Consider the following 26,483-nt stretch of genomic DNA (forward strand, 5'->3'; position numbering starts at 1 on the left):
TCCCACCTCTGACTTCCCCAGCCCTTAGGACCCAGCTGTTGCTTATTAGAGGAATTCCCTTGCTGTGGGGAGGGACAGGACTCTGGCCAGAGTGAGCAGGGAGGTGCGGGTGGGGGCGGGGCCTAAGTGAAGAGGATGGGGCTGGAGCATCTCCCTCCAGCTGGGACAGGTCCTGGTCCAGCTTCAGCTGTTCCGAGAGAGATGGACACAGGAAACAGGAGGAGGAGTTGCTCTATTAGAAGCTGCTCCCAAGCTGACCTCAGTGGGCAAAGCATGATTCTGTGGCCAACAAATGGGTAGACAGAGGTAACACTTCCTGAGCCTGGCTGTGGAAGCCAGGGTCCCAGAACAGTCACTAAGAGCACCCAGCTCTGCTCCAGCTATACTGCTGCTTCCTGGCCACTGAGCACATTTTCCATCACACTCCACGGGCACCAGCTGTGCTCAGTCAAGTCCCCACTTACTAGGGACTTAGTCCCATTGTCTGTAAAAAAAAAAGGGGGGGGGTCAGCAGGGGCCTGGGAACTGAATCCGTAGGTAAAGCGCTTGCAGGGCAAGCGTGAGGACCTGAGTTCAGATCCCCAGCACCCAGGTAAAACGCTGGGACAATGGCACACATCCAGACACCACACATGCACACATACACATACACACACCACACATACACACACATACATACACATTCAGACACCACACATACACTTACATACACACCACACACACACACACACACACATATATACACACACACATATACACACACACACCACACACACCACACTTACATATACACACACATACAAACACCACACATCATACACATACAAACACACACACACACACACACACACACACACACACAGTGAGGCTAAGTAACCTCAGATTCCAGCACACTAAGCACAGAGTGGGTCTTCACAGAATCTACCAGAACACTTCCCTGGGCCTTTGTCTAATTTTCCACCCATGTCTCCCCTCCCCCTCCTCACTGTTAGCACACTTTGTGTCGACAGAAATTATGTTGAGTGCATTCATTCCCTTGCTCACCAACCTTCTATGGCTTCCTCCTGCCCATGTCCAGTAAGGCCATCAGTCAGCAAATACTCTATGAGGTCCTACTTGGGAGCAAGTTTGTTGTGTGACTACTTATGACTGCCCCAGTCATGTTGACGAATTGTTTTAGAGACTGAGGCCCAGAGGAGCTGCTGTGTCCTGGACTCAAGGCACACTAGCCAGTAGGTATTTGATATCATGCCCACATTGATGCCATGGGCTTAAAAGATTGTTACCTTTTGAGTCAAGTAGTGCCAAAGCACAAACCTTGTAAGAAGTTGACAGCCCTGGAGGGTAGGGGTCCCCTGTGCTAAGCAGAGCTGACCCCCCTGGGGTGGGGGAGTAGGAGTTCCCATGCTAAGCAGGGCTGAGGCTGGTTCCTATGACCCAGAGAGAGGCAAAGGGACTTAGAACTTCCAGGGTCTCCTTCAGGGCTGGGATCATAAGGGCCCTCCCTCTCCTGGGTGTGTCTACCTCGCTCTGCCTGACTCAAGCCTGCCACAGGCCACTGAAGCTCTTCTGGAAGGTGACTCACTTTCTCTGGACCAGCCTGCCTTGGTGGAAGCGGGTGGGAGTGTAGCCATGTAAGGTTGGCCTCTGGCAGCGACAGAAGCCAGGCCTGCTTCACCAGGCCACAGGTTCCTTGGATCCGGGAACCAATGGGCATGTCTTCCTCTTGATATGGGAGGTGGACTCAGCAGGCTTGTGGGGGGAGACAGGCGCAGACTTCACCCTTCTTGCACGTGTTTCCTGCCTATGGGTGTAACATTGTCCAGTCCAGTCCGATGGATCGTGAACAGAGACGCCTGTTGTGGGCTGGCTGGGTGACCTCTGTGTACACTCCGGTTCATGTCCTAAAGTGGAAGCGTGACATGCAACATGCCTGAAAAGCCATGGTGCACTCACTGTGTGGCACCCACTGGCATCGGAAATAGCAGTCCTAAGGCTGTTGCCCACTAAAGACTCAGGGAGGGGCCCAGAGAGATGGGGACCCTAATAGCTCCCACTTCTATAGTAACTCTTGCTGTCTTTGCCTCAGTCTCCCATCTTCAGAATGAGCTGAGGTAAAGAACTTGGGAGTCCATAACTCTGACCTCTGGGAAGAGAAACCTGCTTGTCAGCCCTGTTCAGGAAACCCCTCCTGTCCTTCCTCTTACAGAGTTCATAACCCTTCCCACCTGCATTGCTCTCTCAACTCTCCAAGGACTCTTCTGTTCCAAGAACCAGAATCTCCTAACCTGGGGTTCTGTCTGACCTCAGACTCTTTCTCTTCCAGGAGGAGTGATGGGCAGAAGCAGAGCTTCCCTCAGGCACTAAACCTGTTGCTAGTGGACTCAGTTCCCTCCCACCCTGCTTCACTCTACCCTAAGGTAAGTGACCCCCAACCTATGACCTCAGTCTCCCCCACCACCACCACCATGCCAGGGCCAGGAGATGCCTAAACATAACCCTTGGGAAGATATAAAATGTTCAGGTCAGTGCCTTGGGGCTTAGTCCCCAAAAGGACATGGCTCCTGACTGTTGGGTGGCCAGTGTGGTCTCAGAGTCTGCATAAGTGTACTATGTCCTCCTCTCCAGTATTGTCATAGCCACAGCCGTCTCCACTACAGTCCAGATGTGATAATAGCCCTTGTGTAGCAGACCACATGCACCAGGATTCAATGAAAGGTATCTATCTCTCCAGTAGCCCAGGCTAGTTCTGGCTCCAAGTCTTGTGGTGAAAACCCTTCTGCTGCTGGTTTGCCAGGTACCTGCTCAGTACCAAACATAAAGGACACACATTCTATCCCCAGATGCCACAGGGGGTGGGGGAGCTGGTGTTTCAGGGGGTTCATTTGGTCGGCACTGCATAGTACATAGTGTCTTGCCTGTAGGGTTGCTCTGCCCCTCAGTTAATCACTGGGTGCTGTGGCCACGGTCATTCAAATTCAAGCCCAGAGATGCCTGCTATTTGCCCAAAGGGCTACAGGCTGGATGCTGTGGTACTAGGACCGGCTGATGCTTTCTGGCCAGTATGTGGCTTGTGGACTTTCCAGTAGAGGGGAATGATCTCTTGTTATGTTCTGCAAGATGTTCTGCAGTGACTAAAACCGACACACAGCTACTTTGTCACCTGTCCCTTTCATCAGCCTCAGGCAGGATCCAAATGTTCAGAGAGGTGAAGGGCTCTTCCCTAGGGTTACACAGACAGGAAAGGTCTGCTGGGCACCTCCTCCAGAGCTCTGGCCTGGAATAAGGATTGACATCTTTCCTAGGCCAGGAGGATGAAGGTCCAAGGAATGTTTCCCATGTGTAGGACTTCGGTCTCCATGGGGATCCTAAGCTATCAGTAGCATAAGGGCCTCCTGGGACCCTCTCCTGCCTTCCCTGGAGGGCAGCAGCTCTGGACAAGGCCACAGAAGCCCTCAGAAAACAGCAACTTGATGGCAGCCATTTGCTTGAACAGCTGGGTTTGAGAGTGAGGCTTTCCCCTGGCCATGGGACCATTTCATCTGGAAGGAAGGCTAATATAGCATACCCTTCGAGCCTTGGGCCTCGGACAGACCAAGGTGGGCCCTTCTGTTACCAGTGAGCATCTATCCTTCATCCTCTTGGCCTCCACCCAGTTGACTCCCACTTTCCAATTGTGCTACAACCGCCCACACGGTGAGTTTCAGACCACCACATCCACACAGTTCACCCCTCCTCCAAAGAAGGACCCGTTCTATGAACTGTGACAGCAGTTCTCAGAAACCAACTCCCAGAGTGACTCACCTGGATTTCCAGCAGGCTATTGGTGGGCTTGGGGAACCTGCCTGGGACACTCTCCAGTTGTCCTCAGTGCTGGTACATATTTACGACACTGGAACCAGTTTGAGGGGCATGTAACCTCCCTAAGGGCAAAACCCACCTATAACAGCTGCTGCTGCTGCCTCTTCTTCTTCTCTTCCTCCTCCTTTCTCCTCTTCTTCCTTCTCCTCTTTCTCTTTTGCTTCTTCCTCCTTCTCCTCTTCCTTCTTCAGTTTTTCAAAACAGTGTTTCTCTGTCTATCCCTGACTGTCCTGGAATTCACTCTGCAGACCAGGCTGGCCTCGAACACACAGAGATCTGCCTGCCTCTGTCTCCTGAGTGCTGGGATTAAAGGCATGTGTTACCATCGCCTGGCTGGGAATGTCTTCTCTATTGACCTTGCCGGCTCATCACTGGGCAATGCCTTAGGAAGAGCTTTGGGAATAATCAGTCCCATTGTGCTCCCAGGGCTGGGAAGGGGTGATATTTTCGTCTTTTGGGGGAGCCACATTTAAATAGACACTGAGCTACCCCCTGAAAGACTCGGGGACTCTAAAATCTGCATACATGTACATACTTGGCCTATCTATACCTACCCTGGGGGTCAGGCTACATTTAGACAGACACAACTACAAATGTCTATAGTGTATTCAGAGTTGCTCATGAATACATGAAGGAGAGAGTAAACTCCCCTGAGCATCCCTATCTAACCCTTCCTACCCACCCCCTCTTCTATGCTACAGACATGCAGCATGTCACGTAGAGCCACAGCTAACCTTGGAGACGTACACATCCACAGAACCTAGACTGCCATGCCCAGCATCCACTCTACCTGGCCTATATATCGCTGTGATATGAGCCAGCTTTGGCCTCCCCCAGGGCCACTGTGGGAAGGATGTTCCTCTAGCTGCACTGTGATGGGTGCCCGGAAGTATGCAGGCCTGGAAGTGGTTGCATAAATCAATATTTGCTGTTGTTAATTATTAAAGCCAAAGCTACTTGGTGTCTGGAATGCACATCTCTGGTGTTCCCGCTGGTTCTCTCAGTCCAAAGCTGACCCTGAGCCAGGTCTGGGAGAGAGGGGAAAGTGCTGCCTGCTTCCCTGTCAGGAGCTCTCCAGCCCTGGGGACAGAGGGTAGTAGACAGCACTTCTGAGGAGTTGCAGTAGGTCTAGCCCCCCAGCTGGGAGACAGCCCTGCCCCTGGAGCATCCATACTTCTCCAGCATCTGTCTTGGGGCCTGTCCCTGCTGCATAGTGGCTGCACCAGCCCAAGACACAAGGACAGCAGTGTCAAGGGGGGCAGGTAAGGGACAGCTTCAGAGGCCTTGTACTTTACATATGGCCAACTGGGCCAACAGAGGTACCAGAGACTCTGCAGCTCCAGGCTCTTTTAGGGATCCCTGGATTTCCTAGCAGATAAACTATTGCATCTCTTGAAATATGGTTTTCCTATCTGTCTAATGAAGACATTTGTACCTCCCTGGTTATGGCCATATGGTGAGACATGCAAAGGGTTCTGCTAAGTTAGTGTTCAAGTAAAGCACCTTCTCCGGGACTCTTTCATTCCCTGGGCACAGCTGTCTCGAGAACCTTGTCCTTGAAGCCCAGGGGCAGGGTCTCCAGTCTGGGAAGCCACAGCTGCTAACAGAAGTGCCTAAGGCTTCCTGTGCGCAGGCGCAGTGTCCTGGGCCGCTTGCCGGGCCGCCCCACGAGTAGGCGTGGCTTACATACCCCGCCCCTCCTCCGCGCCTCCCGCACCTGGCGCCCCGCCCCCTCGGGCCCGGCCGCAGGGTGAGCCCAGAGAAGGCAGAGCCGCGGCGGGACTGGAGCGCAGAGCTCCGGCTACGGGGCCCCGGGCCGGGCCGGCTTACAGAGCCGCTGGGGCTGGGGCTCAGGATGGCGCAGCCGCGGCCCCCAGTGCCCCAAGGCCGTCCGCGGAGGGGCTCGTTGCCGGCGGGGGCCGGCTGGCAGGTGAGGACCCTGGCAGGGGCGGCCTGGCCGACTGGGGACCCAGGGCCACCACTCAGCCTTACTACCCAGAGTCTGGCAGACTGCGTGCGCCTGAACCCCGTCACGGTGGGTGTGTGTGTGTTTGGACTGACACCCGAACTACACGGAGCATCCCAGTCCTATGGGTAGTTTTCCACAGCTGCCCCTGGGTCAGACGTGGGGACACTGTGGCCGTGGGCTGCAGTGACACTAGGTGTGTGTGCGTGTGTGTAACTGTTATTGGGACTGCCTGTTGTCTTCCCCTACACAGATGGAGCAGCGATATCACAGGGTAACTTTGTGGTGGCTCTTCCCCAGGTGGGATGCCCGGCTTTTGGCCACACCACTCCCAGCCTTCCTTTGCCATGTGTCAGGGCGTCTGCTGTTGCCTGTGGGGCTGTAACTGTGGGTGTTACTTGTTGCTGTGTGTGTACACTCTGGGTGACAGTGCCATGTGTCAGTGTTTATGTGGTTGTGATTCTGGTGCAGCAGTGTGTGGTGTTTCATTGTGGCTGACTGTTTGGTCACCTTATGTGGGTCTCCTCTCTTCCTCAGCCCACTGTTGGGTCTCTTTAGGATGGGTAGGTCAGAGACGAACTGACCCTGAAAGGATGGTGGCACTGCTGTGACATTGTCACGTTGACAGGTGTGTTTATCGTCCTGGACTATAGGTGTAAGTCTATGCTATCTGCCAAACAATTATTGTTATCTGTTCTTCCAAACTCAGAGGTTTTGGGTGTGGCCACAGGTGCCTTTGGCTCAGGGGCTTCTGGGTTCTACTGAATTGGACTTTACAGGTTGGGGGGGTCTTGTTTTGTAGGTAGACTTCAGAGTATGCGAACAAGGGCTTAGGTTGTATGACCTTCACACTCTACATAGATTTTTTTTGTACAGAACTCTTTGCTCAGAACTCTTGTCTACAATGTGGGATGCTGGCTTGGGTCTGTTACACCACCACATGCTTTGGTCCTGACAGTGATGCCTGGGATTCTGCATCTGTTTTTTCCTGAGCACATTGCTGATCTCTCACGTGCCACCGTGTCTCTCGGTCTCAGCCAGGAGAATGTGTTTGTTGGTGCAGTTACTACTGTGTGCAGTTCAGGCCTACACTGGTGTGTGCACATGTGTGAATATCAGGTAAATGGACTTGAGTGTGTGTAGTGTATAAGTCAGGACACCGACATGTGGATGTGTATATTAAGCTATGTCTCTAAGAATTACTATTCACAGACTCCATATGGATTTCTCTCTCTCTCTGTGTGCTCTCTCTCTGTGTGTGTGTGTGTGTGTGTGTGTGTGTGTTTGTGTGTTTCTTGATACACAAAAGGTGTTCTTGGTGCCATGTTCAAATCAAGGTGTGGAGGTCTGTGTGTATGTGTGTGTCTCACAGATGGAGATAATATTCCTGGATTCACAACCTTAGCACATGTGTGTGAGGTCAGATGACCCCTCCTGGGCAGCAGGAGCCACCAGAGTTGAACCTTGGAAGGGCTGGAGGAAAGGCTGTCCTGGAGACTCTGGGGGCTTCCCAGGCCCGGCCCCCAATCGGCAGCCTCCATCCGGTAGGGATGCTGCCTTCCAGGAAGACTCAGAAGGGAGTTGGCGCTGGAGAGGTCTGTGCTGCCAAGCAGCTGCCAGACACTGCGTTAACCCTGTGTGTGTCCTGATTGGCCTTGGACAGGCTGGCTTGTGCACGGGGGACACCATGCACAGGTGAAGGGACAATGGCAATCTAGCATCTTTCCCCAAAGAGCCTTCAGCCCCAAATTCTTGTAGGGAGGGCTGAGGGCTATCTGACCAGGGCATCAGTGAGCTGGCATCTTCGTGGGTGCCGGTGGAACAACAGACCCTCCCTACATGACTGGAGGGGCTTGGCTCCGTGGCTGGGTCCTGGGGGCTCTCAGGGGTTCATATGCCAACCCCAGAACTGATATCATTGCTCTGGCAAAGAGGAACATATCTCTTCCCCTAGACCAACATCAGCCTCCTCCTTCCAGAAAGCCCCTTAGTTGGGGCGCCTGCCAGAGATTCTGGTCCTGGGCTCTGGGCTCACATCACTAGGCAACTGGGCAAACTCTGGAGGGTCAGTTGTACAAAGCTTCTCCCACAAAGTCTCAGTTGCACCCTCTTAGTACCTCATGAGAGGACCAGGCAAGCCGGGGTGGTGAGAGCCTGTCCCAGGCTTGGCGGTATCAGCCATGTTTCCCTCGGGACTGACCTTGCTCTCCCATCTCTGTTGCAGAACACAGATCTATTTGAGATGATTGAAAAGATGCAGGTAAGCATGGGCCAGGGAGCCCCAGAACCACCTGGGCTGAAGGTGAAGGTCCCCTCTGCAGAGCTTCGAAGGACTAGTGTTAGGCACCTGCCTCCTCTCTGACTGTGGACTCTTCTGGGCTCCCTGGGTCCCCAGCAGGCCACCCCTACGCGTACACACCCACCCAGCTCAGAGTCCTGGTCAGCTTCTCTGCAGGAACCCCAGGCAGAATGGAGGAGGGGATAGATGGGCAGGTATTGATGGACCAGGCAGCCTGGGGTGCAGTTCTGACCCTTGCTTTACCCCTACTCCACCTCCCAGCCGGGGCCTGTTTGTGGCATGGGTGAATTGATCAATGTATTCCTTGATGCACTAGCCCCCTCCCTCCCTTCACACACACACACACACACACACACACACACACACACACCACCCTGCCCTCACTCCCAACAGCACATGCATTCCTGCACAGAGCCCCCAGCCCCTCCCTGCTGCTACACCTCCCTCAGCATTACAGAGAGGATGCCAGAGGCCCTGATCCAGCCAGCGCCTTGTTCTGCACACTCCTACATACATGAGGGCTTTCCCCTCAGCCCAGGGAGGGCTTCTGGTGACAGGCATGGCAGAAGGATAACAAGCAGCGTACCTTCTCTTGCAGGGAAGCAGGATGGATGAACAACGATGCTCCTTCCCACCACCCCTCAAGGTAGGCGAAGCAGGCCAGACTCTGGGACAGACACTCTACTGGTCAGCGTAGGGTCTGGGAAGAGTATCCCACTGTGTGTCAATACTGGGCCCTGGGTGCGCAGGGGAATTGGCCCTGGGAATTTAGCAGTGTGTAGAGCCTTTGCTCTGACCCTGGCCAGAGCCTCAAAGCCAGCTGTTGCTTCTGAAGTTATCAGACCCAGGGAGTCTCAGAGCAGCCTGGAGCTGTGTGTGTGTGTGTGTGTGTACTCGAGCGTGATCATGAAGGATGAAGCCCCACCTCAGCTGGCCTTTGGTTTCTTTACATTTTGCAGACGGAGGAGGACTACATTCCCTACCCAAGTGTCCATGAGGTACCAGCCTGAGCCCCACACCCACCCTTTTCATGACCCTAGGAAGCCCCCATGAAAGGCTGTCCCATTGAAGACCCACTTTCTGGTTCTGAGGGTTCCAAGGTTCTTTGAATCTGAGACCCCTGGGCCAACACCCTCTTCTGCCCCTCTCTCATTCTTCTGCTTAGCGCTGAGAGGTAAGGGGCCAAGTGGGTTCTCTAGAGGGGTGGGTGAGAGTCTAGGACCTCATAGCCCTGGGTTGTCAGTAATGCCTAATAGTCCCAGGGCTGAGTTGGGAGGTTGCCCTGGGTCCCTTAATGGGTGCTGTGTGGAGTAGCTCTGAGTCCCCCTTCTAGGTTTTGGGGCGAGAAGGGCCCTTCCCCCTCATCCTACTGCCCCAGTTTGGGGGCTACTGGATAGAAGGCACCAACCATGAAATCAGCAGCATCCCTGAGACAGAGCCGCTGCAGTCTCCCACCACTAAGGTCAAGCTGGAGTGCAACCCCACAGCCCGAATCTACCGGAAGCACTTTCTCGGCAAGGTGAGGGGCTGGCTGGGGTGGGAGGCGAACCCTGGTGGAAGGGGTGGGTAGGTGAGCATGGAGTGCCAAGTGGCTTCATTCATTCTCTCCAACAAACACTGCAAAAGGCGTGGGCCTGGCTGGCAGGAGAGGCAACCCCACCATGGTTTGCACCTCAGCCAGGTCACCCCATTGCGTAGCCTGTTTCCCCATCTGTAAAAGTGACAGTTATGACAGGGAGCCTCAATGAGAAGGTGCTAGTAGGCGATTCTGAATGACATCTGAAACTAAGTGTTGCATGTCAGCAAATAGTGAGCACCAGCTGTATGCCTGGTCTTGCCCTGGGCACCAGCTAATGGAGCAGCAAACAAAACCGATCAGACCTGGCCCTCAGCAGCCAGGGTAGGCTGGGAAGACACAGGGGTGTCATGGCTTGACCTGGACTGGGGTCACCATGGCCTGAGGGCAGACCCAGTAACTGACACCCTTGGTGACACTCTGCTGAATGGTGGCTGGGCAAGGTGATTACTCTCCAAAGTTACCAGGTGTGAGCCGGATATGGTGATGCATGTCCGTAATCACGGCCCTTGGCAGTCTGAGGCAGGAGGATCACCAGGAGTTTAAGGCTCCTACCTGGACCACTGAATGAGACTTTGTTTCACAGAAACCAAATGAAAGAAATGACTGGGTGACAGTTGAGGGGAACCCTGTGTTGGATCCCTAGGTTTTACACGTTGTGGTGTCAGTGTGCCGAGAAGAGAGACTTATCTCGTGGGCTCTGAGGCCTCGGGGCCTGAGTGCCAGTGGTGCCTCCGTCTGTTGATCTTTGCTGTTATCTTGGGTGTTTCATTTAACCCTCTTGAACTGCTTCCTTATCTGTAAAAAAAAATGGGGTAAGACCAGTGCATGCAAGGCACGCACGTAATAAACACACGGTTGGTGGTAGCTGCCGCCACACCTGTCTGCTTGGCCAGGAGAGCAAGGCTGTCCCTTTCTAAGGGAAGAGGAAGCTGGAACTCTGCTGAGGATCAGTTATGGAGCCTCCCACTAAGATGTCCCAGAAGATGGGGCTCGAAGCATGAAGGATATGTGTGTGCACACACATGCACATAATGGGAGAAGGGGTACTCTGGCAGAATTGGGAAGCTCTGGGGTCTCAGTGTAGACCCAGGGCACTAGCCTACCTCTAGGAAATACTATCACTGTCTGGGTTGGGGTGGGTGGGGCAATTCACTGTGCCACTGACTAACCCAGGGGGCCCAAGCTCCATCCCTTGCCTGGGGACAGACAAGGGATTCTACCTCCTGACTGAGCCTGCGGTGGAGGAAGGGAGACCGTCATCCCAAGTGCCCAGTGCTTTCCGCTGTGTTTAGGAATCAAGGGCCGTGAGCCTGGTACATAGTTGGCGCTCTTAAGCTTGCTAATGGGGTCACAATGCTAGGCGGAGGTAGAGATCTTCAGCACAGCAGACACTAAGGTACAGGTGGAGGTGCTTGGAGGAGGTGTGGCGGGGTCAGGACAGCGGGATGGAGGTGGGGTAGCTGAGAAAGCAGTGCTCAGAGCAGGCAGGAAGAGTCACTGATGGTGACCTTAGGCACCGACTTCTAGAGAGGCTGAGCTCACCTTCCCCTGCCTTTGTCGGGAACTCCCGGCCCCTGGATTCCTAGCCAAGTACCTGCCGCTCACCTATGGATAGTTTTAGGCATTTGGGGCTTTTCTTACCCTATGCCTGGGCCAGGGGTTAGAGGAGCCCTGGTATAGATCCATTCATTGGCCCCTGAACTGCAAATTTGAGGGGCACCACCCCTCCCGGCCCCACCTCTTTCTACACCCTGCCTCCAAATGCAGTGTTCCTGTTTAAACAAGACTCACTTCCAGGATGACTCTCAGGGCGGGTGTGGTCGAACAGCTCCACTCCCAGGCCTGGGCCAGTAGGGGGAGCCCAGGGCCAGGTTGGGGCTGGGGTTGGGGCTTCTCACTTCTGGGCTTAGGGATTTTCCCCTTTTAAAAAGGTGCTGGGCCTGGGTACCGTAGAGGGGTGCCATTCTTGTCAAAGGTATCCCTTGTGCCCCGTGGGACTGTCTTACCAGCTTTGTGCCCTCTGCTTTAGGTGAGGCAGGAGGGCAGAAACCTGCCTGGTCAGTTAAGATGCTTCACTTCCTGTTTCTCACAGGGCCCCGGCTTCAGGAGCCACTGAGCCTCAGCTGGGCAATCAGCGGCTCTGTCTCTTTCCCTTTTAATTTCCGGTTCTTTTTGGCTAGTTGGCCTCCACCCCTCCCTCCCTTCCTACTCCCTTTATTCTGTGGAGGTCAGAAGAGTGGGATGGGTCCTCTGGAGTTACACAGGCAGTCGTGAGCCACCTGACGTGGGTGTCGGAAACAGAAGTCTGGTACGTGCTCACCTGCAGGGGCACCCGGCCCCATCCAGTTATTCTCTCTGACAGAGTCTCCCTGTGATGCTCAGGCTGGCCTCGAACTCAGGATGGCCTGCTTCAGCTTCCCTAGGCTGGAAGGCCACGTATCCACAACCTCACCTGACCTTTCTTATTGAGTGCTTGCTGAGAACTCAGGAACTAGGTCATACTTATACAGCCAGACATAAAGTACCAACAGACATTCTTGAACACCATGCCACGCACTTTACCTGGCTCGCCTGCCCTCTAGGTGGCCTCCTTCTGGTCTAATAGACCAGGGATGTGAGGCCTGGAAAAGCAGCTGGTGAGGGGCGGAGCTAATGCAGAGTCTGTTGTCACCCATGGCACCTGCTGTTTGGGACCGAGTTGGCTCCTGGTTTCCAGAAGCCACTTATCTATCTCCCTCACTTCCCCTGCCCCTCCCACCGCAGGAGCACTTCAATTACTATTCACTGGACACTGCCCTTGGCCACCTGGTTTTCTCGCTCAAGTACGATGTCATCGGGGACCAGGAGCACCTGCGGCTATTGCTTAGGTATGGGCAGTAAAGGGGGAAAGCCCACAGCAGTAGGGAAGACCGAGGTCTAGAGTTTGAGTGCTTGGCTCACTGGACCTGCCTTCCTGATGGGGGCCCAGAGAGGAGCAAGAATTTGCCTGAGGTCACACAGCAAGGTAGTGCCTTAGCCAAGCTTGGTGCCTCTGTCATCTTTGGTCTCCCTGAGACCTTCCCACTGTTCAGTCTCTCACCTGTGTTGCTTTCTGTTCCCAGGACCAAGTGTCGGACCTACCATGATGTCATCCCCATCTCCTGCCTCACCGAGTTCCCCAACGTGGTCCAGATGGCAAAGGTGAGGCCTTGAGCATCCTGGATCTGGCGCTTCCCGGATCCCTGTGCCTGTATATGTCATCTGCCTCTGTGGGCAGCCTCTTACCTGGTTCTACCCTGTGTGCACACTGCTCTGCGTTGTCCTGGGTACCTGCATATACTAGCTCTTTTTTACAGCACCACAGATCCCAGGGGGCCCCAGTTTTCCAAACTCCACTCTGAGCAGCAGCAGGGAGGGCTCTTAGTCTCTTATTAGCCCCTGCTGCTTTGAGCCAGCACAGCCGTCCCCTTGCCTTTCTGCCATTGTCTTCCCTAGACTTGCTTACCAAGACCCAGGAAGTCTCTCCCTTTCTCTCTGAGCCCAACTCCCACCCCTCCCTGTGCTTTCTCGCAGTTGGTGTGTGAAGATGTCAATGTGGATCGATTCTATCCCGTGCTCTACCCTAAGGTACCTGACCTGCCTTGTTTACCAAGGATGGGTGGCAGCCGGATGAGTGAGCACCTGTTGGTACTCTGGATGTTTAGGCATGTCCCCCAGGTCCTCTGGTTCACCCCTGACAGCCCTACATCACCCACAGTGTATGATAGCATCCGTGCTATCGGGGAGCTACCTAGGATGGTCTGTGCTGTGGATTTCCTTTCCATGGTCCTTGCCTTCCAGGGGATACAGGGGACAGAACACCTATAGCTCCATACATGCCTCCTCGAACTTACAGCCCATGCTGCTTGCTCTGGTGGCAGATCCTGAAATAATAAATCTTGGAAGTCATGGCTTTGAAAGATGCTGGGGCTTCCTGCCTGGGTTTTTGATCAGACTGAGTTCCCAAAAGGTGAAGGAAGGGACGACATAAATCAAGCCCCATGTCTTGGTTTTGGTGGGACAAAAGCTCAAAGTGAGGAGGGACGCCCATTCAAGGCCCCCACGGCCAGCTGGTCAGACTTTGGGTGTCTAGGAGCATGAGGAGGTTTGCCCAAGTGTCAGGGAGTAAGCTGGGCATTGTTGAGTGGATTGAAGTGGCCTTGGCCAAGATAGGGCTCGAGGCAGAACTTGGAAATCCAACAGGATCAGGGCCAAGGCCTAACCCTGGCAGGCTGCTGACCTAAGGCAAACAGCTGAAGCCTTTGAAAGCAAGGGGTAAGGGTGGGGTCTCTCCTTCTGAGGGTGGTAGTGTGTGGTGCCTGGCGTGGGGCGGCCACCACTGTGATGCTCCCCGCACACACCACCCTCGCTGTCCGCAGGCCTCCAGGCTCATTGTCACCTTTGACGAACATGTTATCAGCAATAACTTCAAGTTTGGCGTCATTTATCAGAAGCTTGGGCAGGTGTGTTTACCCTTTCCCTCCCCTCGCCTGGCCCTACAGCCCACCCTCAACTGTCACCTGCCAAGGCACTCAGTTTCCCAGGAACTTGGGGGACTGTTCGTGGCCACTCTGGGAGGAAGTAGGGCTGAGGGAGGGCCACTCAGGAGCCTCAACTTTGTGACATTGCCTCTGTGTGGTCTCCAGACATCTGAGGAAGAACTATTCAGCACTAACGAAGAGAGTCCTGCCTTTGTGGAATTCCTTGAGTTTCTGGGCCAGAAAGTCAAATTGCAGGATTTCAAGGGGTAAGCCCCAGATAAAGGGCTGTTCTGACCATGTCCCCGAGCAGAGAGGGAGCCCCATCCCGGCCCCATGAAGGCCTGACTGGAGCTGGAGACTGAGCCATGGCCTTGGGGACCTGGGGACAGGTTTCGAGGAGGCCTGGACGTGACTCACGGGCAGACGGGGACGGAGTCTGTATACTGCAACTTCCGCAACAAGGAGATCATGTTTCACGTGTCCACCAAGCTGCCGTACACAGAAGGGGACGCCCAGCAGGTAGCCTGGGCACCATCCACTGTTGCCTGCAGTCACCCATGACCTCACCTATTTGTCTGTTTAGCATCAGTCACACCAGACTCAGTGTGGCCCTGTGCTGTAGATATGGAATTGATCTACACCCAGGGCTGGATGTAGGTGGGACGGGGAGAGAGAAAGCCTTGGCTTCTACCTCTGTGAGGTGATGGTGATAATGGCATCTATTGGGGGATGTGACTACAGTAAATTATCGCAGCAGGACCCCTGCCTGGGTGAGCTTGTCTTTTAGGTGAGGAGCAAGAGACATGCTGGGGTCATGTGGGGGTCCTGAGACTGAGCAGAAAGAACCAGGAGTTAGGAAGCGCTTTTAAGGTGAAGTGACAGGCTGTCAAGCTGCTAAGAGAATGAGCCACAGAGTCTCACGCAGAAAGGATGGGAGTTCAGGCGTGCTCTTAGACCTACTACACTCACAAGTCGGTTCCCCTTGTCTGGAGCTTTCCCGTTGGGCCGTCTGCTTGACTTTACTCCCCCAGCTCAGTGTGCTAAAAGGTGCTAACAGATGAAGGAGATAAATTACTTTTACTGGGTCTTTTCTTTGATTTTCTGTCTCAGCAATGCTAATGCCATTGTTCAGTGATGGACCATGTTTGGGGGTGTTGAGGTAGGGTTGGGATAGGGAAGGGCTGAGAGGTAGGACCTGGATTTAAGACCAGGGCTTAAGTCCCTGAGAGCATCAGGAGACCTTGGATCTGCTTAGCTTCCATTCTTTCATCTGTCAAGAGGTTACCAAGGAGACAAGAATCATTTTAAGACAAGTTTTGCCATTTTAGGGGTGGGCAGAGAACACACATCCCTGGATGTGCTCTCTGCTTGCTCCATCCCCCCCAGCCCTACACCCTCCGGGTGCCCCTGCCCCACAGCCCACATGGCCAGACTACGAAGGCCTGTGGTGTCCCTGTGCTCAGTTGCAGCGGAAGCGACATATTGGGAACGACATCGTCGCTGTGGTCTTCCAGGACGAAAACACGCCCTTCGTGCCAGACATGATTGCATCCAACTTCCTGCACGCCTATGTGGTGGTGCAGGCAGAGGGGGGTGGCCCCGATGGCCCCCTCTACAAGGTGGGTAAATTGGGGCCTCCTGGGGCTCATGGCTGTGAGGAGTGGGAACCCCTTAGAGGGGCCCGCACACCTCCTGTTCTGGTCTGCAAACTCGGCAGCAGCTGATGGAGCTGAGATTCTGGTTGAAGAGGTTCCCAAACTGAGCAGCTCTGGAGCCTCCCCCATGCCACAGGATAGGAACTGATTTAGGGGTCTCTGACCCCACAGACTCAGCTTCCTTTCCTTTCAGGTCTCAGTCACTGCGAGAGACGACGTGCCCTTTTTCGGGCCTCCCCTCCCAGATCCTGCCGTGTTCAGGAAGGTAAGACCAGCCCTGCCCCCCCACACCCCATCAGGAGGGCATGGCTAGAATGGGAGGGGCCTGAGGGGGCCATGGTTTTGCCCCAGGAGGAGTTGAAGCCTCACTGTGTACTGGGTGGGAATCTAGGTTCCTTTTTACCCTTCATCTGACACCTCTTAGTCTTAACAAATGCCGTGACTTATTCTTCAAGGTTCAGCGTAAACTAAAGGCTGTTTTACATTTTTCTTAGCTGACGGTAGCCATTCATTTCTTCTCTCTGACAGCCTTTCCTCTATGTTTGTTGGGGAGGGCGCACGTGTCTCTGCCAACCACTCAGTAGACACATGGCATACCTTGGTTTGACCCCTCCCTTTGCTGTACTGATGGTCCCTCTGTGGTTAGGGGGTGTCCATCAGGGGTTCAGGGTCCCTCACAGGTGCCTGGCTAGAGAGCTGACTCTGGGAGCTCCTATCAGCCCCTCCCTCTAATGGTCACCTGACCCTCTTCTCACTTCCTCCACGCTGGGGGGATCCCAGGGGCCTGAGTTCCAGGAATTTCTGCTGACGAAGTTAATCAACGCTGAGTATGCTTGCTACAAAGCAGAGAAGTTTGCCAAACTGGAGGTAAGTGTGGCCTGTAGGGACAGACATCTCCCTGGAGGGGAAAGGCATGCTCAAACCTTGGCTTTGGGGTGCTGATTGGGGAGGGCAAGTGAGAGGCTGCAGAGGGGGTAGTGTCCGCTTGGGGTGGGAGGTGAATCCATGTAATAGGAGGAGCTAGAGAATTGGGGAAACCAGCACAGATACCCGAAGAACTCCCCGTACTTGGCACAGGGAAGGCGAAGCCAGGATTGGAATTGCCAGGTGGGGGTGTGGATCTCTGGGTTCTCTCATGGCTGACCCACAGGAGCGGACGCGTGCTGCCCTTCTGGAGACGCTCTACGAGGAGCTTCATATCCACAGCCAATCCATGATGGGCTTGGGCGGCGATGATGACAAGATGGAGAACGGCAGCGGTGGGGGTGGCTTCTTCGAGTCCTTCAAGGTGAGGGCCCGGAGCTCTACCCTAGAGGGCAGGGCTGATGGAGCAGGAGTCGGGTGTGCTAGCAAGAGGCAAGACAGCTCAGTTGTGGATGGGCCCAAAAATGAGGTCTGAGGCAGGGCTCATAGGCGGCGCTCGTGTCTATATGTGAGGCATGTGGCTGGAGGTGGGGTCTGGCTGAGGGTTTGTGTCTCTGCTTAGAAGTGTAGCTGGGTTGAGGACATAGTTTGATGGACCTAAGCTTTTGGGTGCATTTGGAGATGTGCTCTGTGCCTTGAGTATTCTGAGCCAGAAGGAAGAGTATAAGGTGGGGCTCTGGTGGGGACCGGGATGGGGTTAATGGCTGGAGAAGCTCTGAGTCTGTCTGGGAGCACCCCCAAAAGCTGAAGTTCTCTAGAGCAGTAAAGAGCCAATGGTACCATGGGCTGTGGCTGCCAGGTTTAAGGGGAGGGGGCCTGTCTTGTTTGTGTGATGTTGCAGAGAGACCTCACTGTGTGACCTCCATGGTACTTGATGGTTTAGCTAAGAGCACAGATTCCATGGGTTTACATCTTAGTTCTGCCTCTTATTGGTGCAAGCATTCTCCAAACCTCAGTTATCTGTTGAATAGGGAAATGGGGGTTCATAACAGCTCACCACACGCACATGCCTTTGAATTATTTACAAAGCAGTTAGGTGGGCATCCTGTGGGTCTAAAATCCTGCCCATCTATCAGAGCAACAACAGGCTAGAGGTAGGCAGAGGAGGGTTTTCTGCCTCCTTTGGACAGGGCCTAGACTCACCCAGCTGCAGGGTGGTGCACAGTGGTTTTTCTTGGTTCACAGCAGGGAGGTGGCCTTACCCAGGCTCCGCTGCAGTGAGGACTGTAGGCTTGTATAGGAAGATTAATCTAGTAGCCCACAAAGGACACCAACCAGAGTCAGAGGGGACCCAAAGACTGATCACAAGTCTAGTTTTTGCTTTGAGCAGGGTCCAGGAATTTCTCATCTGGCTGGTGCCAAGTAGGAACCCTAGATTAGGTCAAAGTGTGCTCCTAAGGCAATAGAACCTGCAGGGAAAGGCATATGATCTGGCCCTGTGGGCCCCGGGCTCACCTCTGCCTAGGGTTTTCTTTTATGGTTAAAGTAGCCATTAGACCGCCCCACCTTATAGAGAGGCTTAGACGCAGAGTTTATATGCTGGCTATAGAGAAAGCACTTGGTCTAGCAAGGTCTGGAAATAGACAGAAAGAAGGGAGGACCCTGAAAGGGCCCTGGAGGACCCCTGGGAGGGAAAGGGATCCTGAGAGGGTCCTGGAGGGCCCCTGGTGAGCATGACCAACAACACACATGCTCAGTGTTACCCGTCCCCCTCATGACATCCACATGAGATGCTCAGCATGCTGGTGACACATCCAAAGCCCCGCTACTCTGAGGCTCTCTGCTTGCCTGCCTCTTGTGTGACACACGGAGAAGCTGATGCTTCAAAGGATGGGGCTTCCTAGGGTCACCCAGAATGGCATTGGTGGCAAGGGGCCAGATGCATGTATCCCGGAGGTTTCCCAAGGGTAAGGAACCACAGGAAGCCTCTCCTCCCACAGAGGGTCATCCGGAGCCGGAGCCAGTCCATGGACGCCATGGGACTGAGCAACAAGAAACCCAACACCGTGTCTACCAGCCACAGCGGGAGCTTCACCCCCAACAACCCTGACCTGGCCAAGGCAGCTGGCATAGTGAGTACCCCCAGGCTTTCCCTGACCTGCCCTCCTCCCCAGGGCCCTTGGTGCTCCCTTCCTCCTGAGGCCTGGCCTAACCTCTCCCCACTGCCCTGCTGTTCATGTGCTCACCCTGTGCACTGGACTTGGTGTAGATACCGTTCTCCGTGGCCAAGTGCCCCATTCAGGGCACTGGGGTATACTATTCAAGCCCCTGGCCTTCTCCTCCTGGCCCTTTGTTTATTTGGGTGTGACTTTCTACAGCCTCTGTCCCAGTCCTTACTGAATACCTGCTGTCTGTTGTGTACTGGAAACTGGGCTGCTTTGTGAGCATCTACTGTCAAGCCTTAAGTCTCTGGAAGCACCTCTGTATGTGAGGCTGTGGGCATCCACTGTGTGTCAGGACCTGGGCTGCTGTGTGAACATGTAATTTGTGAGCACCTACTATGAGCCCAGCTCTGAGTTCTTGTGAGCTCCTACTATGTGCCCCTGAGCTGCTGTGTGAGCACCTACTGTGTGTTGGAAAATGGGCTGCTGTGTGGACATCAACTCTGTAAGCACTTTCTGTATGCCCCAACCCTAGGCTGCTGTGTGAGTACCTACTGTGTGTCAGGAATTGGGCTGCTATGTGAGCAAGTGATATTTGCTAAACTGATTATCAGGGGACAAATGCTGTCTCTCAGGACATATGTTGCTGTGTGGACATTCATTTCTTGTGTGGTACTCTGTGTCTGCAGCAGTCTGGGCCTCAATGCCTGTGATTGCCTTTTGTGTGTCTGGAACTGGGCTTCTGTGTGGGCTTGCCTAAGTGAACCTCATCTCTGATTACTAACTGTCTGCCACGCTCTATGTGATTCTGCCCCCACCCCCACCCCACTCAAGGAATTCCAGAAGCCTACATCATGACTTAGCTACTTTGCGCCATCTAGTGGTCACCTCAGACACTGCATGGATTGCTCTGCCCCTCCCCCACCCCACTTGCCTTCTCACGCATTCACACACTTATACAACCATCCACTAACCCACCCATGTGTCCATCTACCCAGCCACCCACCTATACATCTATCCATTCATCAGCCCATCCAACTATCCATCCACCTACCCATTCATCCACCCACCTGTCCATCTGTCCAACCATAGTCCTCCCACTTACACATCCATCCATTCATCTGTCCATCTGTCTGTCCACCTACCCAGTCACCCATTCTTTGCTTACTGTCTGCTGCATGCCGGGCCCCGTGCTCTGTGCTGTGAGACTGTGCATGTGGTGGGAGTCTCCGTCTCCCTACCATCTCTCGTGTGGTCTGGTCTGGCCAGGGGAGCAAGGTGAGGCCTCTGCTGTCCAGTGGTCACCAAGTCCATTGTCATCCAGGACCTGGCCCAACTTCTCCCCAGCCCAGGTTCTCAGCCCCTCCCTTCCTGCCTGTGGGTGGCTGTGGAGGGGCCCCGGGTTAGGGTTAGGCCCGCAGCACCTGCTGTGGCAGTAACCAGACCCATTTCTGTTTTTGTTTTCGCACGATTCTCCCTCTCTTCATGTGGCTTCCTTTTCCTATCCTTCCTGTTTCCTCCTCCTTTTCTCATGACCATCTTCCATTCCTTCCTTACTGTGTCCACTTACACCCCCTCTTATTCCTCCTGCCCTCGGTTTCCTTCCTTGGACCCCCTTTCTCTCACCTGCCTCACCTCCCTTGCCCCATCTGTGTCCCACCGTCCCTCCATATCCCTCGGTTTCTCTCTTCCCCATATCTTGTGGTACCCACCTACCACTGCCTCCTCTGTTTCTCCCTTTCCCTCTTCTTCACATCCTCCCCACCTCACCCCACCACTCTCTCTGTACCTCTCTGTCCCTCACCAGTCATTGCTTATTCCCGGGAAAAGCGCGAGTAGATTCGGACGCCGGGGCAGCGCCTTAGGCATAGGAGCTGTGGAAGAGGTTGTCATCCATCCAGGGGCCGCGGCTCCGGAGCTGCCTGCACGCGCTGTTCTCCTCTCGCTCTCAGGACGGAGGCCATATTGGGGACGTTGCCCCCTTCCCAGGACAGGCCTAAGGGCGTGCAGGGCAGAGTGCCACGGCTCTGGTGATACTGGGACCAGGGCCAGAGTCCCCAGACCCTCACTAGGAGACTCTGGCCCTGGCCTGGCCCCTGAAATCCTGACAGGGTCCTTGCTGAGATCTGGTACTCAAAAGACTCTCTGCCCAGCTGCACGTCTCCCAATATTGCCGGTTCTGCATGAAGCATCATCTCTCCCTTTCCCGGTGTCCCCTCCTTACCATGAGCTGCCTGCAGATCCTGTCCCTCCCTTCATGCCTCCTCAGGGCCCACTTCCTACCCCCCAATGCCTCCCACCATAGTGTGTGTAAAGGGGGATGTCTCTACTGGGAGCACAGAACCTCCCAAATAGTCTGATGTCTGAGGGTGGAGGTGCCCTGGTGGGGGCTGGGTTTGGCCACTGCTTTCTCACTACTTTTAGACTACAGCTCCCATGAGGCCCAGGGGCAAGAGGTGGGGCCATCTGAGGATTTGCCCTTCCTTCTCACCCCAGTGGCTGCCCTCTCCCTCTCTCGGACTAATGTCAAACGCAGCCCTGATGAGTGTTCTCCGGAGCAGCCTTGGCCCTCCGTGGGCCTGCCTATCTATCAGGCAGCCCTCCGGAGAGCACAGTTTCTCTCCTTTCTTGCTCATAACCTGTTGGCTTCTGGGCGCGGTGGCAGGGCCCCGGGTGGGAGGTGGGACCACTGGTGTTCCTAGGCAGATAGGCGCTGAGACAGAGTCTTTCCCCACAGTCCTTAATTGTCCCTGGAAAGAGTCCCACAAGGAAGAAGTCTGGTCCATTTGGCTCACGCCGCAGCAGCGCCATTGGCATCGAGAACATCCAAGAGGTGCAGGAGAAGAGGTGGGTGAGTGGGAGCCAGACCCACCAGGGAGCCTGGTGCACCTCCCACCCTGACCTGCGGGGCCGCCAGTGCCCCGCCTACCCTGACCTGTGCTTGCCCTCTGCCTCATACCCCTCCAGTGACAGCTGTCACTTAGGGGGAACCACTTCTATCTGACACTGAGCAGTTCCACCGGTTCCCTGGGCCAGCACCTTTCAGATCAAGTTCACATCCCCAGCAGGGGTGAGCAGGAGAGGGTCTGGCAGCATCTGTGAGTGCCTGCGGGTACTGCTGAGCCCAGAAAGCAGACAAGAGGACCTTACCCTCTTGCAGCTCCGTAGCCTGTTCTCTGAGACTCACCACAATGTGAAAAGTGAGGTAGGAACAGCCAGCAGCCTGGGGCTGTTGTGCAGGTTCCTCTTCACGAGGACAAGGCAGCGGCCAGTAGATCTCATACCCCCTAAACTCAGAACCTATACCCTGACTTCAGGGCCTGCTGTAACCAAGTCCTGGCTGGCCATCCTTTACGAGGCCATTACAGGTAGAGAAAAGACCAGCCAGCTAGCTAAAAAGCCCATGGGGACTGTGCCAGGGTTGGCCTCTAAAGCTACGTCATGCCCATGACCACCCCTCACATCGTGGGCCTCCCTCTGCTGCCCCCGTGTACCCCACAGGGAGAGCCCTCCAGCTGGCCAGAAGACCCCAGACAGCGGACACGTCTCTCAGGAGCCCAAGTCAGAGAACTCATCTACTCAGAGCTCCCCAGAGATGCCCACGACCAAGAACAGGTAGTGCTTGGGACGCACTGGGCTTGGGGGAGGTGTTTCCTGATGTCCCACTGAGCAACTTGTGCTTGCTGTGCACACCCAGCCGAGGAGCTGCTGGCCCGGTTAATACACCCAACAAACCGTATCTGCACAGAGTACAGGGAGAGGGAACAGGGACACAAGGAAGGATGAGGCATCCTTAGTGGGTGCAAGCCCCGCCCCGGCATGCTGATGGATGGATGGAAAGACCACAGGCAGCTAGAGCAGTGTGAAGAACTGTACCCATTGGGCAGTGGTAGGAGCGAAGTCAGAGAGGTGGGCAGAGACCTGCTCATAGCTCTGGAGGCTACGTGAGAGCAATGTTTTAAACACACTGTTAAGAGAGGCTGGCAACGGGCAGGACCAGAGGCAGGGAGGCCTAAGGAGGCTACTGCTTTGTTGGGCTGGTACGGCCAGGGGTTGGGGGTGAGGGACCGTTGTGAGCTGGAGAGTCAGACTGCTGAACAGAGACGGAAAAGTGTGACAGGGACAAATTTGGGTTTCGGAATTGTTGGACTAGGCCAGACTTTGGGCAGGAGACACAAAGACCCCAAGCGTGAGGGCTCCTCCAGGCTGAATACCACCCTCCTCCTGCTTCCAGGCCTGTGAGATGGGTCCCACAATAGCACTGTCTCAGGGGACCAAAGAGTGCTCAGTAAACCATTGAGTTACACGGTAACGGAGCACCAAGACAGAGCATCCAGCTTTCCCTGGGGGCAGATGGGGAGTCCCGAGAGGGTGTTTAAGGGTGGAGACACCTATCCAGATCCATGGAATGGGAAGGGCTTCACTGGGAATCCATGGAAGCTAAGAGGCTGGTCAAGCCGTAATGGTGCTCCTAGAGTGCCAGCTTGGCTCCAGGCCAAGCTTCCTTGGGGAAGGCAGGGGGAAAAGGGACCATGGCACAGTGCCCACAGCTGATGGCTCGTGGCACTATGTGGCAGAGTGGAGTCGGCTGCCCAGAGAACGGAAGTGCTGCAAGGCTTTTCCAGATCCTCATCCAGTGCCAGCAGCTTCACCAGTGTGGTGGAGGAGACGGAAGGCGTAGACGGGGATGATACAGGCCTGGTGAGATACCGAGGGGTTAGGGCCCCATGGAGGTGGGACAGGGTTCCCTTAGGCCTCTGGAGGTGCTTTGGCTGAGGTGTTGGCGGCAAGGGTGCCCCTACCTGCAGGAGATGCAGACAGATCTTAGCCCTCCATGGCTCCCCAGCGCTGTCCACAGAGACACCCTGAGGGCCCAGGTGCTTCTTGTACTAGTCTCTCACCTCTTCAGACACTCTGAGCTCCTCTGCAGTCCCTAACTGGTGGCACCTTCGACTAGCCTGGCCTGTGTCCCCTGACAGACACAGGCCCTGCCTGCTGGCCTTCTAGAATGGAGGTCCAGGGGCCTTCACAGCCTGTTGGCCTCTGAGACTTCAAGCTCCCAGAGCTCAGGCACCGGGTCTGTTCTATCCCCGAGACCCAGACCGGGAGAACATCTGCAGATGTGTGTTGCCTGAACAAAGGGTGGGGGTGGGGTGGGGCTGTGGGTGGGGCTGACCTCCCCCCCCTCCCCAGGAGAGCGTGTCGTCCTCAGGAACGCCCCATAAGCGGGACTCCTTCCTCTACAGCACATGGCTGGACGACAGCGTGAGCACCACGAGCGGGGGCAGCTCCCCAGGTACCAGGCCAGCTGTGCTGGGGGAGGGGCGGGGCCGAGCATGGGATGTGACAGCCTCTTACCTGGGGCGGTGGTCCAGGGTGGGTAGACTGGCCTCAGAGGACAATAGAGGGTGTCTGGGAGGTGAGTTAAGGGTGAAGGTCCCTAAGGGGGGGACCTGGCAGGGTGGGGGAACCCCAGTGCCAGCCACATCCATGCCTGCGTCTCCTTGGTGCCTCCTCTTTGCCAGTGAGGTGGCTCCCTCCTGTCCCCCTCCCTAGGCCTCACACGGTCACCCCACCCAGACGCCGGCAAGTCGGGGGACCCTGCGTGTCCCGAGATCAAGATCCAACTGGAAACATCTGAGCAGCACACACCACAGATGGTACGAGGGGAACCCCCCCACCCCAGGAGAGGAAGAACTGGCTAGGGACAGGGACCCATGGTTGGGATGCCCCACTAGGCCAGAAGCACTGGGCTCATCCAATGACTTCTGGTTTCCTGTGTCTCCTGCCCCCACCTCTGGCTGCATCTGTCCCTACAGGGCTGCTAGCTGTCACCTCATCAGCAGGCGGGACTGAACAGGTCAGCTTGTTGCCGGGATCCTATGGGCTGGGAGAGGGGATGAAAGCCTCAGCCCAGGCTGGGCGGGACTCTCCAGCTTCCATGGCTGCAGGCCTGGGCTAGTCTTGACACCTTTTGGCCTCGGGGTTGCCTGTTTGTGCAGTGGGTGTACAGTGCTGTCTCACCCCTGCCTCTGAGTCGCTGGGGAACCTGAGGGAGCCGAACGGAACTGGGCGACCATGGAACATGGGGAGAGCTGGGGAAGCCCAAGGGATAGGAGAAGCTGTTGCCCTCTTCCTCTGAGTTTCTTGTCTCCTGGTCCCTGCAGACGAGGCCTCAGAAGCACAAGAAGATGCTGTACCACATCCAGGCAGCTGGCCCTCTGCCCCACAGCCACCCCAGCCCCTGGCGCCCCTCCCTCCAAGCCCTGGGCCCACCCATCTGGGCTGTCTCCGCAGGGCGGAGCCATCCAGAGCTCTCAAAGGGATGCTGCTGGCATCACCCCCCAAACCCAGGCTGGAGCTCTGGGTGTGAGCAGGGACTGTGGCCCTGAGTTGCCCTCTCTGGAGCCTCTGTCACACCGGGTTCCCCTCTGGAGCCACGGGGAACAGGGGAGGAGGAGGAGAAGGAGCACCGTGAGCCCACACCCCATCATAGAAGCCGCAGGTGCAGGGTGTGCAGATGAGCACCGGGCAGAGGCCTGTGCGGCTTCTGCTGTGGGGCCCGGGCAAGGCACCCTCTGCTGCGAGTGGACACGAGTATCTCGGAGATCACTGAAGACTGATTCCATGCACCTGCCTCAGAAGGGGGTCATTGTCCTAGGGACCGCCTATCATGCTGAGTGCTTTCCCAAGGCCCCGGGTGGGCTAAGGGGTCAGGGCTGCTGTACCCATCACCCAACTGAGTCCCCCAGCTTTAACACAGAGCTGCCAACGTCCTTTCACTGTCTCCACATGATGGCCAAGTATCATCCTCATCCAGCACCCAGCTTAACCCTGCCACCCCACGCTCCTGGGCGTACTGGGCTGAGGGGGGGTCTCAGCTGGTCTGGAGTCCAGACCTTGCCATCCCCTGCCCACCATTGCTGTGGAGGGGGTTGCCAGGCATAACTGCTGTGAGCCATGTCCTTGTGTGTATCTGTTCACTCTTAGGAGCCACGCCCAAGGCGAGACTTCCAGCCCCATCACCCACTTTGGAAGCCCTGTGGCCACGTGTATGTCAGTAAGGGTTGTACAAAATAAATTCTATTTATGGCTATTGTACCCAGAGTTGAGAACAGCTTTGTGTAAACCCTGACTAGACACACTCCAGATGGATGTCCAGAGGGCCCAAGGTAGAGAGAATAAACCTGTTCCCTGTGATGCTCCTAAGTCTTGGGGTCGCCAAGACCAGCAGGTCACAGGGTCTGTGAACACCATCTGAGGCCTCCTCTTCATGGTCCCACTGTCCCAACCTGTACCTATCACATGCTCTTCCCCATGGAGGATGTGTGGTTTTGATGTCTGCCGTGGCACCATCTCTCTCCTTAGCTTGGTGGTAAGGAATTCCATCTCTCTGCTCTCAGAGGAGCAGGAAGAACTTGTGACCGGCTCAGGGGCTGTGAACATCCAGTGAGCTGGTTCATTCAGTCAACAGACATAGTCTGGTCAGCACACAACTGAAAATTGGCGCTCAACATGTCCCGCAAATCCTAGGTTTCCCTTATATGGCCACCAGGGGGCACCAAAGGATCACCACAGAGACGAGGTCAAATTCCCTG

At 55.3% G+C, this 26,483-nt stretch overlaps 1 protein-coding gene across 2 annotated transcripts; it reads left to right on the forward strand.

Moving 5' to 3' along the window:
* Window positions 1–2,340: 2,340 nt before the first annotated feature.
* Window positions 2,341–25,836, forward strand: RAP1GAP (RAP1 GTPase activating protein). 2 transcript variants are annotated; one of them, XM_080921186.1, is made up of 24 exons: window positions 2,341–2,420; window positions 8,052–8,087; window positions 8,725–8,772; window positions 9,086–9,124; window positions 9,460–9,645; window positions 12,469–12,572; window positions 12,807–12,885; window positions 13,258–13,311; window positions 14,103–14,186; window positions 14,370–14,470; window positions 14,594–14,723; window positions 15,668–15,823; window positions 16,053–16,124; window positions 16,640–16,726; window positions 17,010–17,147; window positions 18,724–18,855; window positions 20,693–20,770; window positions 21,623–21,732; window positions 22,387–22,500; window positions 23,463–23,586; window positions 24,079–24,181; window positions 24,442–24,545; window positions 24,705–24,745; window positions 25,053–25,836. In XM_080921186.1, the coding sequence occupies exons 2-23, from the start codon at window positions 8,070–8,072 to the stop codon at window positions 24,711–24,713; spliced, it is 2,070 nt and encodes a 689-aa protein (XP_080777312.1). In that variant the 5' UTR covers window positions 2,341–2,420; window positions 8,052–8,069; the 3' UTR covers window positions 24,714–24,745; window positions 25,053–25,836. The 2 variants fall into 2 exon arrangements, with proteins under 2 accessions (XP_080777312.1, XP_080777311.1); XM_080921185.1 differs by lacking the exon at window positions 2,341–2,420 and adding an exon at window positions 5,683–5,791.
* The last annotated feature ends 647 nt before the right edge of the window (window positions 25,837–26,483 follow it).

Source organism: Micromys minutus (assembly GCF_963924665.1).
Source record: "Micromys minutus genome assembly, chromosome: 9".
NCBI classification, from domain to species: Eukaryota; Metazoa; Chordata; class Mammalia; order Rodentia; family Muridae; genus Micromys; species Micromys minutus.